General features: G+C 43.7%; 1 protein-coding gene across 4 annotated transcripts in view; it reads right to left on the reverse strand.

Moving 5' to 3' along the window:
* The window catches only part of ndst3 (N-deacetylase/N-sulfotransferase (heparan glucosaminyl) 3), a 49,753-nt gene extending 35,578 nt beyond the window's left edge, over window positions 1-14,175 (reverse strand). For 2 of the 4 annotated variants that reach the window (XM_085409850.1, XM_085409853.1), the window contains exons 1-3: window positions 13,735-14,175; window positions 10,716-12,017; window positions 1,875-1,962 (exon numbers count right to left, since the gene is read on the reverse strand). In XM_085409850.1, the coding sequence (XP_085265976.1) occupies window positions 1,875-1,962; window positions 10,716-11,714 (1,087 nt within the window). In that variant the 5' untranslated portion in view covers window positions 11,715-12,017; window positions 13,735-14,175. Of the gene's footprint in view, window positions 1-1,874; window positions 1,963-10,715; window positions 12,018-12,124; window positions 12,217-13,734 lie in introns of all 4 variants that reach the window. The other 2 variants (XM_085409851.1, XM_085409852.1) reach the window with 2 other exon arrangements.
* Window positions 14,176-17,013: the final 2,838 nt, after the last annotated feature.

A 17,013-nucleotide genomic window follows, 5' to 3' on the forward strand; every position in this document is an offset into this window, starting at 1 on the left:
TTACTGTGCAACTTTAAATCTAAAGCTATTAAATAACATATATTGGTTTTAGTGATGATGTGATAACATATGCACACTATAATTATAATTAGAACCATGTGGGTCACGTTATTCCTGTATGTAAAGGATGGATGTAGCTACCCTGTTCTGTTGGTTAGTCCCATCCTAAAGCCTGTCACCATCCTGATGCTTTGCAAACAGGTGTGACCTGTCATACGTGGATCGAACTAAGAAACTGAGGTGCATTCGTCATATGCCAGCTACTTGAAAATTATACGGTAGCTATTCCCAAATGCATATTCTGATTGTTGGTCTCTAACTATGGCCATAATTTCGAAAATTACAGTTTTTCTAAATCGCTTTGGTGCAACTCTCACACCAGAAACGTCATTCTCACTGTTCTTAACGCAGTTCCCAAATCAGTAACGCATTTCCCCACCGACATCAGGCTTTCTCATTATTTTTATGCACACTGCTGTAATTTTACACGAGCTTCACTGATATTCGTATTTCAACGCTAAAAGTATTTGTTAGTGTGTCGAAGCAGTTCTCATTTGAATGCCACAGCTTGTTAAAACCGTGTGTACTTTTGTGTGTCAGTACCCTTCATCTCTCACTTTCCTGAATACTGTCCAGTATTGCATTAGTGTTCTCAATCAAATCACTTCAAACTTATTTCAAATATTTTTGAAAAAGCAAGGCCAGCAACACACTGTCAGTGCTCGTAAAAATAAACACATGTTCTCAATAGCCACAGCTACATGCCATGTCACTGCTAATTAGACACAAGGATATACTATACAAATACACCCACTGGTCACTTTATTAGTTACACCTTGCTAGTACTGGGTTGGACCCTCTATTGCCTTAAGAATAGTTTGTGTCATAGATTCAGGAAAGCGCTGGAAATATTCCTCAGAGATTTTTCTTCGTGCTGACACGACAGCAACTGCGTGATGCTGTCAGCTGCTTATTCAAATTTCCCCTTCCACTACATCCCAAAGGTGTCCTGGAGCACTGAGATCCACATTCAGTTGTCTTTCTTCCATATTGTGATGCTCAGTTTGAACTTCAGCAGGCTGTCTTGACCATGTCTACATGGCTAAATGCTTTGAGTTACTGACATAGGATTGGTTGATTAGATATTTGCATTAGCGAGTAGTTCAACAGGCGTACCTAATAAAGTGTTTGCTAAATGTAAGTAGTGTGATTTTAGTGGACTACACAGTACTTGGTGGTATGTTCTGAGACTGTTTTCTGTGTTCTGATGCATATAGTTACACATGCATCATTTTGCATTCATTTGAAGTTTCAAATAAATCCTTCACATTTCTTCTTTGTGACTGAACACTTGTTACTCCACATTATGCCTACATTTTTGCAGTATTCTTTATAAAGTCACTAAGGCTTATCATAAAAATACCAAACTATTTGGTGTCCAAGTCCTAAAATGGTGATGAAAGGGTTTGTATTCATTGGTTCATTGCAGCTGCTAACTGTACCAAAACAGTGTAGTTTATACTTCTCTGCAATAAGTTTCCCTTTCTTAGAGTCACCTTAGTGGAATATTAATTAAACTATAAAGATGTATTTGTGTCATGTTGATTCATGTATGGAAAAACTGCCTTTCAACAGGAGAAAACCTCCAGCGGAAACAGGCTCAGGGAGGAGCGGCCATCTGCCGCGACTGGTTGGGTGGGGAGAGGAATAGTTGGTGTGGAGCACCCACAATTTCATTGTACATGTACAACGACAATAAAGGCTATGCTATTCTATTTTATTTGATTCTCTTAAGTATGTACACATCATTTTTTGTATTCATCATATTTAAATTATTTTGCAAAGGTTAGATAGAAAAACATGAGAAAACCCACCTGTGTGGTAGAACTTCCCAGAGAAGCCCAGATTAAAGGTAAAGTTGGAGATCTGAGAACGAAGCTGCTTCTGAGTATCAAGGAGAGCCTGTAAACACAGATAGACAGTCAGACAGACAGATAGACAGATGCAAAATAAAAGCAATATGTTTATTTCTCCCCAGCGAGTCTACACATACAAATTGGTTTTAGATCTTGTGTTTCTGTGATGTATATTTAAGTGAGCACTTGTTCCTTCGACAGCTGCCAGGATGGCCGTATGCTCATGTCAGTATGGCTGCTCAATGGAAGCAGTCACCAATGTGCTCTTGCACTGTGTCTCATTATTAGAGTCTCCTCTTTTGTTTTCTACATGCACAAGTCTTCCGTTCCCGTACTTAAAGTTTCTGCAATCTCTAGTTTCAGTGCTCGAATCAGGATTTTCCTCACTTATTTAATGACTTCATTAGTTTACTGGCCTTTAAACAAAGACTCTGTAATGAGTGTTAACTAAAGAGAGTCGCACACTCTGCACACACACACACACACCGACAGTAATGCAAGTTAATGAAGGTCAGTGCATTAGTAGCCTCTGGAGGGTGGACTAATACCCCCACCCCAACACACACACACACACACACACACACACACACACACACACACACACACACACACACACACACACACACACACACACACACACACACAATCTCCTCCCTTCTGATCACTGTTTCCATCCATCCCTAACATTGCCAAGTGAAACCCTGAATATCCCTGCTGCCTCTCTCTGTCTCCCTTTCTCCTTCTATTTTTCCATCTTCCCACTTGTGAGAACCTGCAGCTGCCTCTCTGCCCCCCTTCCCCATTTGTCTTCCACCCCTCCCACCCTTCTCTCAAACTCCATCTCTCCCTCGCTTGCTCCGTGAAAATGTCACATTCTCAGGAGACAGGGCTGCTCTAATTTGAAAGGAAGGATAAAGCACCATGGAGGAAAGAGTGCTCACTCTCCCTTTCTATAGCCCTCTACCCCTGCTCCCTCCCCCGCGCTCTCACACTCTTCTTGCTATCGTTGCACTTCCTCGCCATTTGCACCCGCAAATATTTTGTTTATACTTAAAACTCTTGTAATTCTCTTTATATCTCAGTCTGCTGGGTCTTTCCGTTGGGCTATAAGCTCCACGTCTCCACTACCAATCTTTGTCATGCCGCTTTTAATCGATCCCCAGGAACCCTCCGTGATTTACGAGACCTGAGCACAGCTGAACTGAGAGCAAGGAATTGGTTCCAGGCAGTCTTCCCCACTCCCGCGCTCCGTTTTCCCCTCTCTTATTTCCTCCCGAGTGTGTCTCTCAAACCAACAAATACACAGACACATGCGTGGAGTGTCTTCATTAACTCTAATCTAATGGTGCTGAAGATGGCTGCATGCTGACAGATGTGCACAACTCCCTAATCTGATCCCCTGTCTACTCTGCTATGACACCCTCTATATCTTACGCACACATGCACACGCGAGCCAACGTGTGGATAGAAAGACTTAAGAATTAAATTAAGTTTGTAGCTGAGTGCTTTGCATGGTAACTCAATCTACACTGCCTGATGCACTTGGTCAAAATGTATTATTAACGCGTGTGTAGATAACTGTGAGACTCGGCGTAGGTGTGTGTCCAAGTGTGCGGTATATTAGTTTGAACGTCTCATTTGTATTCTGTTACCAAACATCCACAGAGGAAACAGAAGAGTCACAAAGAAAATGTTTGCTGCTTTTAGCATGTTTGGCTATGAAAGTCAGCATCATGGCATCTCTGTTTCATCGTATGGATTTTTGGGACTTTATCCCTCTGCTCTGGAGGCCTGAAGGGGTCATGTCTGGTAAGATAGAGACTGAAGCGTGATGACCTGACTGTCTTCCAGTCCTCGTCTTGTGTTTTACTTCTGTAGAGACCTCAAAGACAGTTTTGTGTGCAGATACTTCAGGATCTCACGGTTTTCTCTTATCTAGAGGGAAGTAAAAAGGAACCTATCTGTGGAAGGATAAACTTTAGAGCTGGATAATCACTAACACCAGTGCTCATCGCTCTTCTCCTTTGCTTTTGAAACCCTTTACATGCAGGTCTTCTGAAAGATTAGACCCGCATAAGGGTAAACCTGTGTCTCACTAAATATTTTCCTCCCATTTCTGACTCGACACATACTTTTACTGTGTCGCAGCATAATTGTGAACAGAATGTGTTTTTAAACTCTTTTTTTGATGTTCCATTTTTTGGGGATTCTAATTTGAGTCCTCCTGAAAAGGATTATTCTGACATGAAGCGCTGTGAAAGGGACAATGTGATGTTGACAAATTGTTGCATCAAAGAAGCTGCTATTCAGGAGCCAACTCTCACATTGTAAACATCAGAGAAGCAACTGACAGGGTGATGTTTTTTTCTTTTTTTCTTTTCAAAACTCTCGGCAATTACAAAAAAACCTTTACCAGCAACAAATAACTGAGACAGGGTTCTCAACCGTGCGTCAGTTCTCGAGTGGCTTTCCAAATCCATTCAAAAGCTAGATTTTGGTGGGAAATTAATAAAGAAAGCTGAAAAGAAACAAAGAAGACAGAGTGTTTTGTTAATGCCTCGGTGATAGCAAAGCAAAACAAAACACAGCAGACACTAATCAGAAAAAAACCAACCAAAAAAAAAGAACTCAGTGCGCTCGGTGAACGATTGCTGTTTACTGCTTTCAAATTAGACCCAGCTTCTCAGAGTTTATGAACCACTAAAGTATGTGCAGGTATGAGCAGGGAGAAGCGTGGGTACATGGTGAGCAATAAATAAAATAATAATAATAATAAAGGGAGTTCACTTCCTTCCTTTAATTCTGCCTCTCAGAGGGACAGAGACGTCTCCTTGTGCTGGTTTTCTTAGCGGAGCTGAAAAAAACAGAGCCCGAGTGTCTGCTGGATCCTGAGAATAGTTTTGAAATTGGCCAAAAGTGATTCTCTCTGGTAGGCAAAGTGAGAGTTGGGAGGCAGGACTATGCAGGGCGCGAGAGATCCTTCCAATCCGAGCGATGAAGGTAAACGCACACACTGGGATTAGCGGTCGAGCAATAGCCCTAATTTCTGTGCCCAATCCCACTGCTTCCTAACACTGCTAGTGTCAGAAGCGATGCCAGTTGTTTCTGTGTATGTGCGAGCGGTAGTGTGCGTCGGCGCGTGTACTTTCATGTGTGTGTGGAGGAAGAGTTGCCAGCTAGATGTTGGAGTTCAAACAGATGGTAGACAGGCATCTGGACAGCTGGCACTCACTGCCTTTCAAAAACCCTTTACAGCAACCACCTCTTCACCATATCCCCATTCTGTCATTCTTGCATTTGCACTGCTTCTTTTTCTCCCGTTCCTTTTCCTTTCCACAGCTCTAAGGCTCACTGGGATATCTAAAATAATAAGAGCAATTATAAAATAACTTATTTTAAGTCGAATTTTTTTTAACACACAAGTAAATTCGAAGGCGAGAGAAACAACAAACAAGAGAGGAACACTTATCGACTTTTAATTCCTCTGCGAAAACGAAGCGGGTCAAAGTTCTTGATTCATCTACATGAGTGCTTTGTGCCTACACTGTATGTGCGTGTAATGTTAACACTAGACCAGCAGATTTAACTGGGTCAGGCATCTCTATTTGATGAGCAGAAAGAAAACCGCACTAGTTAATGCCAGCCTTCCCTTCGCTCACTCTTCCCGTCCCTATTCCACTTCCACGCTCACTTGTCAGATTCAAGTCAGTGTAGCCTATTATATTGAAGCATTTTTACTAAATCATCTATTCACTTGCATTTACATTTCCAAGGTACTTGTGATTGCTTTGGCATCGCCATACTCACGCTAAATTCTACTTGGCAGCCCCTCAAGGAGTTTGAGTTTCAGTGATTGCAGTGACTGCAAAACCTGCCTCATTTTGTGGGAGAAAATAATGGCCCGCGGCCACATTCTTAGAGTTTAATTGGAGTAAAACTAGAGCACTGACAACAACTGTTAATTAAACCAAATGAGTTATAAAGATATATATGCATATATGTTTTTTTTAATAGGTAAATGCTTTCTTTGCAGTACTCTTTACAACACTGGTGACTGTCTTAAAAAATAATTAAATAAAGACAATTTAATCTTGCAAATTCATTTCCCTAATAGCATATCTGCAAAAGTTCTCTGCAGGGTTGGCTGTGATCATTTCTCTCGCCCTGATCGGGGGGATGAGTGAGAGCAGATGTCAGGATGCATCATGCTGGAAGCGTTATCCCGCTCTCCTCTGGCATCCTCTATATAATTTCTTTTTCTTCTTTCCCACCTGCAATGTTGTCATTTACCTAAAGGGTACGTGCTTTAAATGATTGTAGCACAGACAAAAACAAAGAGCTTTGTGTGCCTGTTGTAACAAAAGACCCTAATCAATCCTCTTTCTCGAATCTCCTTGGCTCTGCACTGATTTTTTTGTTGTTGTTTAATTTTTCATCCACTGTTTATGTCTTTTTTAATTCATTAGTTACGTAACAGCATTTGGCAAACTGGCAAACGGATATGGAAAGAGCTTAGTTTGATTGACTTAAGTTGCAAATGTGCATCATACTTAATTGGGTCTAAAGATTAACTAGAAATTGGATTGCACAATAAATTAGAGACAACTAAGCCAAAAACCTTCACTGAAATCTGTATATTGCTCATTTTGTGTAATGCCATTTTTGTTTTCAATTTAAGGTTAAATCAAAGCGATTATAAGGATATTTTAAAATAAAAGACTTTAGCTCATTTATTTATTTGAAACTGCCGTGCTGCACATTGTTTTCGGCCCTGTGTCAGGGAACGCTGCAAAAACCGGGCCTTCTATTCAATCTTACAGACAAGATGGTACTTTACGGTTTATTAGGCCACATGAAAGTGGCAACTATTTGACTCGCTAAATTGAAAAAAAAATCATGAAAATGGCAAAAAAGAATTGCCTGGTTCTGTTTCCGTAAACACAATTTAATCTTATTTACTCAACTATTTGTTTCTTACAAGTGCAAGATGTGGACTGGGGGTACATAAAACATGGCAAACTGTGGGCAGTTTCCTAAGACATGATGACATTTCTAGCGCTGGACAATTGAATATATACGCATAAGAATATGAGGGGAGAGTTTATGCAACACAGAAAAGTTCTGTGTTGGCATGAGGCAACCGTGCAAATCACAACAATCCAAAACAATCTTTTTCAGATGACTGCAGCCCCGTGTTCTGAAAGAGTGTGCATGTCATGGCATCTGAATCCACAAGCAAGATGCATGTTTACACTAGTGTTTCTTCTAAACTTGATGATGCCACTACAGAAAACACCTTGGAGAGGAAGAGAACGAGAAGGGAGTCGAGAGAGAGGCTTAGAGAGGAATACAGATAGGCCAGAGATAGTGATCAATGACTCAGGCGAGGAGGAAGGTGTGTGGAGGAGGAGGAGGTGGAAGGGTGGAAAGGTGGAGGTGATAAAGAGAGATCTGAAGATGAGGATCTGACACCTCCCTCAGGACCACTCTGAGGCGGAGGAGAGGAGAAAACCTACACGCATGAATTAAAAAACACAACCACTGGCACAAGTATCATTGATGGGAGCTTTTGACTGGCATCATTCCTCATTTTGAGAAATGTCATCCGTGGGGTGCCTCCCTGTGAATCATTTTAATAGAGGAAATACAGCTGTGTGTGTAAGTCTGTGTGCAGACAGAAAGGGAGGGGGGTGTAGGTATTGTTTGTCACCAGATGAACTCGTGGGGTGAGACTAATGACGAGTGCAGAGAGAAGGAGGGTGGCATTTTAATTGGTCTCTCTCTCTCTGTCTCACTCCAGTCTCCTCTCGGAGAGAACATGAGACTGAATGCTGGCTCTGCAGAGGTAAAAAGGGATTTCGAGCACTGCTCCTGCAAACATCTTGTTCCACTAATTGATCGATAACATTCCGTGTTACATACTTTGCTGCGATGTTGAACATAAGCTGCCTTCAAAGCACCGGGGAGGATTGTATTTGTCCTTCAAAAGTAGTTATTGTGGTATCTTTCATTTATTTTTTCATATCATCTGTCAGATGTCACATGGTTGAATGAAACCATTATGAAATATGAAAAAAAAAAAATGCTTGGACAGACCTTCGAGCCGCTTGATTACGGGAGATAAAAACGCCCTTTAATATCATCACAGTCATCAGTCGGTCACTTCTGACCCAAATTGAATCAACAACAATTTACATATTTTACTCCATAAAGCTATCTCCATCAGACCTTGGCAGACAGCTCGCTTTTGTGATTAAAATGATTTTGCCGAATTCTGCTAGTTTTCATCTTTTTCAGCTGTCACCTTCACACAAAGCCAGATGTATATTACGCACAGGGTCATCTAATATGAGTCATCCCTTTCAACAGCTTTTCAGTGACATCCTGCTCGAAGGGACGGGCTTGTTTTTAAGAGCCCATCTGAAATCTAAGCAACAGCTTTTACTACTCTGTCTCTGCACCGTGACAGACGTAGCAGAAAACAGGGGAAATGAATGGGTGGATCACATCATTATGAATGTTAAAGCCCTAACATCACCTAATATTGCCTCCAAAAAAACGGCTTCAACACATAAGAGCAGGTTTGCCTCTGTCAGTCGGGATTGTTCTGGCTCATTCTGCAGATGCTCTGTCGATTTTTGCTGGCTGGCTCAACACCTTTGTGTTTTTTCTTTTTTGTCATTTTTTAACTGGACCACTTTTTGCAGTGTGCACTTTACCCCCGCTGGGGTAGGCCGCTGCTGCTGAATGTCAACACCCAAGGTTTCCCAGCAAAAACACGGCATTGTGACGACGTGATTAAAGTTATTCGCTTATTTGTCAGTGGTTTTAATGTTGTGGCTGCTGGTGCATGTGGTAAGTTGCCTTACTCATACTGTAATCTGACAACTTCACCCGAGGCTGTCCATCTCTGAGGGGACAGCTGCTACAAATCATCATATTCCTGCTCCCTTACTTCCTCCCTTCTGATTTCTCATTTCCCTTCAGCATTTTGTTTCTCTGAAAATGCAAAGTTAGCTTCTAGCTCTTCCCTTGGGCGCAGCGCTCTAACTTTCTCTACCTCCCCCCTCCCGCCCTCAAACTATTTTCCTTTTTGATCTTTTCCTTGAGCTTTCCTGTCTGCAATTGCCAACTATCCTGAAGTATAGAGAGACGAGTCGAAATATGGAGGTAATGTGTTTCAAATGGCATCCCTCCCTTTTTTTTCCTGATCCTATCTCTCTCTATCTATCCATCTCCTCCTCTCCATCGCTTACTCTGTGCGCATCTCCCTGCCCTTCTGTTATGGCACTGGTTCATCCTCATGTATATTTATGCTATAAAGCTGAAGAGTCAGGCAGACTTAAAATGAAAACTCCAACTAGGGAGCATTTGTGTGTTCATTTTGTGAACGCGCAAATGCGCTCAGCAATGTGTGCGAGAGTGTGCCCGCGTCGCTGCGTGGAGGTACATGTGTGTGACCGTGTGTGAATATGCACTCTTTTATCCTTTTTGGATAGAAGCATCTTTTTTATATTCAAGGGTGGAATTCCTCTCCACTTCGCCACACACTGCATTCCTGCTTTTTCAGCCCTCTCCATTCCTCTCATCTCCGGCCCAAATTTCCGCCACGGACAGGTGCCTCATTTTTTTGTCAGTGCCTGACAGGACAGGTGAAAGTGACATTCTAATCTAAAGCAGTAATTCAGGAAGCAACCAACCACACACACACACATTTCTATATCACGTATATATATCCTGTGACTGCAGGGGGATGAGCAAACTCTTCTCTTCTTAGCTCATGCACGTAACCACATAACAGCAAAAATCTCACCTTCCTTAGAGTCCTCCCCCGACACGCACACACAAACACCTCCGACAGTCGCACGGACCGACACACTGCTATACATGAAAACCCCCCAAAACACAATTTATTTTGCTTGAACCTCTCGGAGCGAGAACGCACTGGGAGAATGTGACCAATGATTTCAAACAAAATTCCTCCTGCTGGGGAGATTTATCCACCCTCCAGCAAACATGAAATACTTTTTCTCTCATAAATATTACATTCACTCAACATTTTAAGTCTTTGGAAATATTTTACTTTGCCACGCATACATCACTTAGGTTCACGGCTCTTTATCTGCATATATATATATATGTGTGTGTGTGTGTGTGTGTGCGTGTGTGTATGTGTGTGTTTGTTCATGCAAGCGTGTGTTTTGAAACAATAGCTGTCCTGAGAGGCAGGCTGCATGGCTGACTCTCCTTTAGTTTTCCTAAGAGGAGGAACGTGGGAAATAGGAATAAATGCCATTCATCTTTTGACTGGCTCATTCACTACCTCTCTTTCTCTCTCTCCCCCTCTCTCTCTTACCCCTCCTGTTTCCCCCTTTCACACCACATCTTTGTTCCTTTAAATGGCCCCTTTTGGCTAAATCTCCATTTGAGAATACCCTCTCGTTGTACCCCAACAAATATGCACTTGATACAACAAACACACAGGGGCCTTACACACATACAAAAGCTCCTCCAAATATCTCCTCAGAGCACTCATGCCCGAGCTAAAAAAAAAAAAATCCTCTAAAATACTCTCCTGGAACAATCTTCTGCTGAGGTGACTTACAGTGCAATCGGATAAACCTCCTTATCTCCACCGCTGCACTGCCATCAATTACTGTTTTTAGAAGTTGATACCAGAATGAAAAATCTAATCCAACTCAACTGACCCGACATGAATTCATCCTCCTTATCCCTATCTTTCTCTCTCTAATTCACATTATCTCACACACACACACGCATGCCCCAGCACCATCATACCTTCACATCCTTGGCATTCATGCGTGTCCCTTCTTTCCCCACAAAAATGTCATCTATATCCACCAGTATGTGCCGGTCCAGACCCAAAGTAAGCTTCCTGTCTGTGAGGTAGGAAATGGCATCCACCAGGATGAGTCTGTGGAGCCAGTAGGCCAGTCCCTGGCCAAAAAGCACTCTCCTCACCCCATCGTATAGTCCCATGTCCTGTACCACTGTGGCCTGGAGGCCTTGACTGAACCCAGGCCCTGAATTATCACCGCTGCCTGCGCCTCCACCCTCCTTAGCCCGTGCGTGCAGCACCGCCTGGTATGTGGAGTGGTTAGAGGAGAATGAAGTCCAGTCTTCACCGGGTAAAGGTCCTCGATCTGTCCCGGGTTTGGTAAGGTGCAGAAGAGGTGAACTAGAGACCACACAACAGTCCCAAAGCGCCTGGTTGGTCCTAAGCACCAGTGGTAGTCCTCGCAGTTTGAGAGTAGATGGGGAGTTTTCCGTGGAGCGATAGAAACCGATGATGCCCACTCTATACTCAGTACAGTACTGATGCAACAGCTGTCTGTTCCACGTGTCTGCATTTGCATACTTTAACAGATTCTCATAAATGATGAGCGAAAATCGTCCACGGCCCTTTTCTGTAAGTGGCGGAAGGTCGCCCTTTCCTGAAGCAATCTCCATCCGGAACTGGAAATGTGCCGACTCCAGTATAGCTACAATGTCTTGGCCAAGCTGGGAGTACTGGGACTCCACCAGTACCAAAACTACTTGGTCAGTGTAGACATGTGTGTGAGGAGGGTTGGGAGGATAGGGGTACGGGAGCTGACGATACGGGGACATGGAGAGCGGCTGGGAGCAGGCGGGCTCAGGGGATTGTCCGAGCTGCATGGAAGGGGAGGAGTTCGTAAAGAGAAAATAGGCAGAGAGGAGCAGGGAGACGAGACAGCAGGAGGCCAATAAGAGCAAGAGCCTTCGTAAATGGCGGCGGAATCGGACGGCCACAGTCATTGCAACCTGTTGAGGGGTCGTGCGCAGGAAGAAGTGACGTCTTTTGTAGTTTGTTGAAGTCTAGCGAGCAAGTCCAGGAGACAGAGCGTTTCTGGAAACCCGAGCGATTGACTAGGCGTGAGACAGGAGCAAACCCACAAAGCCACTCAGGTGTGTGTCATGTCACCATGGCAGTCGGATAAGGGAGCTGTGCCGGATGTCAGGGAACAAAGGTCTTGATTGAAGCAAAGTAGCCGAGGTGCTCGACTCCCAGTCCTCGTAGTGGAATCACGTGCGCAGATGGAGGTGGGCGATGATTAATATCTGCAGGGAAAGGGGACAAGGAGAAAAGAAGAAAGAGTGAATTTGCCGGGCAAGGTTGAATAGTATGCATTAGTTCTCTGCGTGCCTGCTTGCGGGTGTGTGTGTACCTTGGTTGTGCCACCCTGGGGAATGTGAGGGCACAGCTGGTAACTACTGTGCTGATTGAAAACAACTCGCATCCTTAGGGCTTAGCCAACCTCTGGCACACACACACACACAAATAACATCACAGTTAAAAAAGCACAGACACAACACAAAAGTCAATCCCCGCGAATAAACAACAGCTGGTTGTGTGTTAATATGGCTGTGCAGGGAGGTGGATATGGGCTCAACTAATCACTCCTATAAAGTTCCACTGAGAATACATCTAATTGCGCCAAACTCTGTGCACCTCTGTCCCATTTCTGAGCCTAATCATCTGAAATACCACAAAATTAGAGTCGGAATCCTTTAGCCAGGAGCACTAATCTGGGGGGAGTCCATGACAGTACAGAGGAAATGAAGAGCGGGAGAAAAGCGTAAGAATAAGAGAGACAGAGAAAAAGAGCGGAGAGGGGAAAAAAAATGCAATGAATTATAGAAAGAGACAAAAAAGACCAGGATTAGCATCTTAATGTATTTGCCGGGAGCCAGGGAGAGAAAAAGATCCCACAGCATCTCTTACTCTTTCTCCCCCCCATCCTCCAATCCAAGTTCTGTCATTTTGCACCCTTCTTCTTCTCTCCTTCTGTCTCTTTGAATATCAATAGTCTTTCCTCATGTTCTCCACCCTTCTGTCTTCCTTGCTTTTAGTGAACACGAGAAACAAGAAGGTCGCAGAGGAAGGGGGCTTTAAATATAACACCAGAAAATGAAACAGGGATGATGTGAAAATGTATTCTTTTTATCTCTACGCCAACATGAAGAAGATAGTTGTATGATTTACTTGAAAAAAATATATGTCATCCTAACTGGGACTTGAATTAGGAGTAGTAGCTCTGATAAATGTGTTCAAAAGTTACACCCGCGTGAAAAATGCGGAGGATACTCTTAGAAACAGAGCGTAAGAGGCGGATAAAGAAGCGCCTATGACTTAGGGACAGGTGAGTTTCTCAACAGCACGGTTGAGCTGATTGAACCTGTTACTCTATGCATGCATGTGCCTCACTGTTGGAACCACAGGAGGGCGCTGGAATTGGATTAACATGGACAGTTGGACGGCTCATGTGGAAGTTTTCGCCCCTTTTTTAATAACTTAATGCGCTGTTGTCGTTAGTAAGAAAAACAATAGGAAACAGCTCTTGCTTTGCACATTTTGTCAATTTTAATATGAAACAAAAAGTTTGTGCAGCTTCGAATTTTTCAAAACTGCAGTTTTTAGCTAAAAAAAAGAAGGGAATTTTGGTGTTTGTCACAAAATAACTGTTGATGGTTTATAACTGATGATATTTTTATCTGCGACCTTTCTTTGAAATCCGAAAGACAAAAAAGAAGCTTTAGATTAACAGTGTAGTTCTTCTACCTATATTAGGAAGGCTGAAGAGGGTGGGAGAAAAAACACAAATGGACCCACGGAGACAACAATACCTCTTAAAAAAAAAGCAGGTGGCACGCACCACAGATTCAGGCAGCTTGAATGAAAAAAGGCTAACTCAAACTTAACATCAGGCAATAAAAGAGTTTTCCAATCCGCTTTCTCACGCTGGACTTTATCTAAAGAACCGATTCGCCCACTTACCTTTAACCGACCACGAGGCACCGCCGTGCGGGGAGAGGGGAGTGGTGAGTGTGCAACGCTGCTTCGGATGAGTCCAGAGCTCCGGTGTCGGTGGCGCACCACTCCCGTGTGTTTCGGATGCTGAGGCGTTGTGCCATCTCTCTCTCTCTCCTTCTCTCCCTCTCTCTCCCTCTCTCCCCTCCACTAGAGCAGTAGGGGCGGCCAGCCGGAATGATCCGCTCTCCTCCCCTCTTTCATCATTCTTCGCTCTCTCTTACTCTCCCTCCCCCTGCTGTCTCCTCTCTCGGTGCGAGCTATGCTCACTTGTCCCTTTATCTCATCTTATTAAGGTGGAGATTAGCTGGTAGATATCCGTAGACGCAAGAGGTGCCCGTAAACGACTGGCTGCCGCGCGTAAACGCCGCGGTTTAAGAGCGCCTACACGAGTGGAGGTGAGCTAGGGGAGGGAGAGAGAGAAAGAGAGAGAGGGAGGTGGGAGATAGAAAAGGAAGGAGGGGTGGGTTGGGGCTCGGTTTGATTGACACAAACAGCCTTTTTCTCGGGCATCAGCGATCACGGACCCGGTAAAAGCTCAACGGCCCTTTAGTTGGTGTTAGTTGGATGAGGGATGTCACACACCGATACGCACCGGTGCAAGTTAATGGCGCGCTTTTACCGACTCTCTCTCGCTCTCATCGGACAAGTTATAGTACTCAAGGATGAAAGAATAAGAAGAAAGGAGTAACGCTTTAGACTGCAGCCAGGTTCGCGTCACAAAGAATATGACCAGTGCCGGGAAATGTCTTATAATCACTATTCAAAGCACCCTGACTCATGCATATTTGCCCACATGTGATTCAGCCTCAACGTGACTGATTTTGTACATGTCCATCAAACAGTCACAGCTTTTCAACCATGAGGGGTATTGGTGGGGTGGGGAGTGTTCGTGTTTCTTTCTTTCTTTTTTAATCTTTTTTTTAAGTTGTTCCCTTTTTACATTCTAGTAGTTCATCAATCTCTTTAACCTAATTGTAGCGACACACTCTAGCTCACACAAGTCTCCATGGAGCTGGTGGGCCCCTCATTCACATCACAATGGAGCTTGTTGTAGTAGTGTGTGTTCGACAGAGAGCATACGGCATAAAGATAATGTATCAGCTTTAGAGAGAGAGGAGAGCCTCACCGGAAACTTTATGCAAAGAACTTTAAGGTGCACATAGTAGCGCGGTGGAAAACACATCCAAACTGTTAACATGTGAGTTCTCATACACTTTGAGAATTTTTTTCCCCACTCTTGGGTCATACTCTGAGTCGATAGTTCCACAATTCGTGGCTCCCACTTTAGCCATAATAACTGAGTGGTGATGGTGAGTAACAGAGCCTGAATGAAATACCGCATAACAGCCAAAATATCATGCCCTACAGAATGGAATCCAGAGATAATGAAGGTTTGGATTGGAGTGTGATTGTGTTTGTATGTAAATTAGTGTCAGTGGGTGAAGTGTAATTAGAGAGGCTGTTCACCCATTTCCTCCACATTACAAGTGAAGAAGCGGCCCTTGCTATGGTGCTAGTTGGAGACAATAAGCCAGAAATGAAAACCAGACAGCTGTGTGCAGGGTGCAAGCGGGACTGCGCTAACCCTAAAGGTAATTACAGACTTGCCCATTGCCACAAACCCCAAGAATAATAAGTGCTGAGAATGCTAAGCTCACACATGTGTGACTATACGCTGTCTCCAACTCGCAGCGGAACACAAAAGGATGCAGCCGCTCGCACAAATGCATGTGAGAGTGCACACGCAACAAAGGACTATGTGAAAAGTGTCAGAGCTGCCATGTTCAACTAGCACCCTGACTGTTCAACAGAGAAGAGCATGGAGATAAATGAGAGAGAGCGAGAGAGATGGAGAGCGGGAGGCAGAATGCTTGTTGTCTTCATCAGAGGCTTTTGTTAAGTGAGAGATAAGAGAGGAGGAGCGACCGATTCCCCCTCTTTTCTCTCTCCCTGCTGAGAGCTAAATGGTGGCTCTGCGAGTCTCTGGTCCTGTGCGAGGCCCTGAAGAGAGCAAATGGAGCTCAAGTGCAAAAGCAGGAGGGGGACGAGGGGACGTTATCACCACGATGCATCACATAGTCGCAAGAGTCGGAGCAGCAGGCATCTACACGGAGCATCGTTCACACTATACAGTCCTAATTAAAAACACAACAAAACACTGGACAGATTGTTGCACCGTCGCACTGAACACACAGTGGAACCTGTGCCCGGGCACTACTAACGATACTCTCTTCTGCTGGCTGTTTCCACAAAGCGCAGGATCTATGGCTCTAAGCAGCAGCTCTCTGAGATGTATCAGCTCTTTGCCTCCCACAGTGTAAACAACAACATGCTCGCTTTGCTAAGGTGTGTTGGCTGCTTGATGCTGGCGCTATTTCAATGATTCCTGCTCTTTCTTTTTCTTCTTCTTCTTCTTCTTCTTTGTGTGTGTGTGTGTGTGTGTGTGTGTGTGTGTGTGTGTGTGTGTGTGTGTGTGTGTGTAAGTGAGTAAGATCAAACTACCTACCCGCTCCTGACCCCTCCCCTTGCCTGGAAATGTTGATAGATAGATGTTCTCTTAAGAGCTTGGAGGCTAAGTGAAAGCTGCCTCCCCCCTTACCCATCATCCCCAAGCACATTAGAGGAAATATCTTTTGGCCAATCAATACAGCACTCGCAGATTGATAAGCCAAAGATACGCGTACACAACAGTAAACAAGCACATGCATGCACACACGCACACGGAGAAAGAAATATTTTCTTCTCCCATCTTTGGGTCTAGTGTATAGAATAACCAGTCCTGGATCAATCTATCACTGGAAGGCTGCCAGTAGCAGGATTACCATAGCAACATACAGCAGCAACTATAGTCTGTTATGAATAATATCACATGTTTTTTTTTCTTCTTAATTTTACAAACACGGATAAATTGCTAATTTTATCCTGCCTCATACCACATATATAACATACTCATATAGCACAACTGTACACGTTCTCTCTCATTACAAGAAAAAGCCAGAGTGAAAGCAGGGCTCAGTGATGCTTTGTAGAGCAATTTACAGAAAAATTATAAATGAAATTAACAGGCCTGAAGCTATGTTATTCGATAAGCCCACAGCTACTGTGTATTCACTGAAGGAGGGGTGTCAAACATAAAGCTAGGGTCACAATGAGCCTGGTAAAGGCTCCAATCTGACCCACTGGACGGCTTTGGAAAATTTGAAGTAGGACATAAATTTTGAACTTTTAACTGTATTTTCATAA

This window comes from Rhamphochromis longiceps, linkage group LG6, assembly GCF_057381845.1.
Source record: "Rhamphochromis longiceps isolate RC_006_pf linkage group LG6, R_longiceps_female_GT1.1, whole genome shotgun sequence".
Classification (NCBI taxonomy): Eukaryota; Metazoa; Chordata; class Actinopteri; order Cichliformes; family Cichlidae; genus Rhamphochromis; species Rhamphochromis longiceps.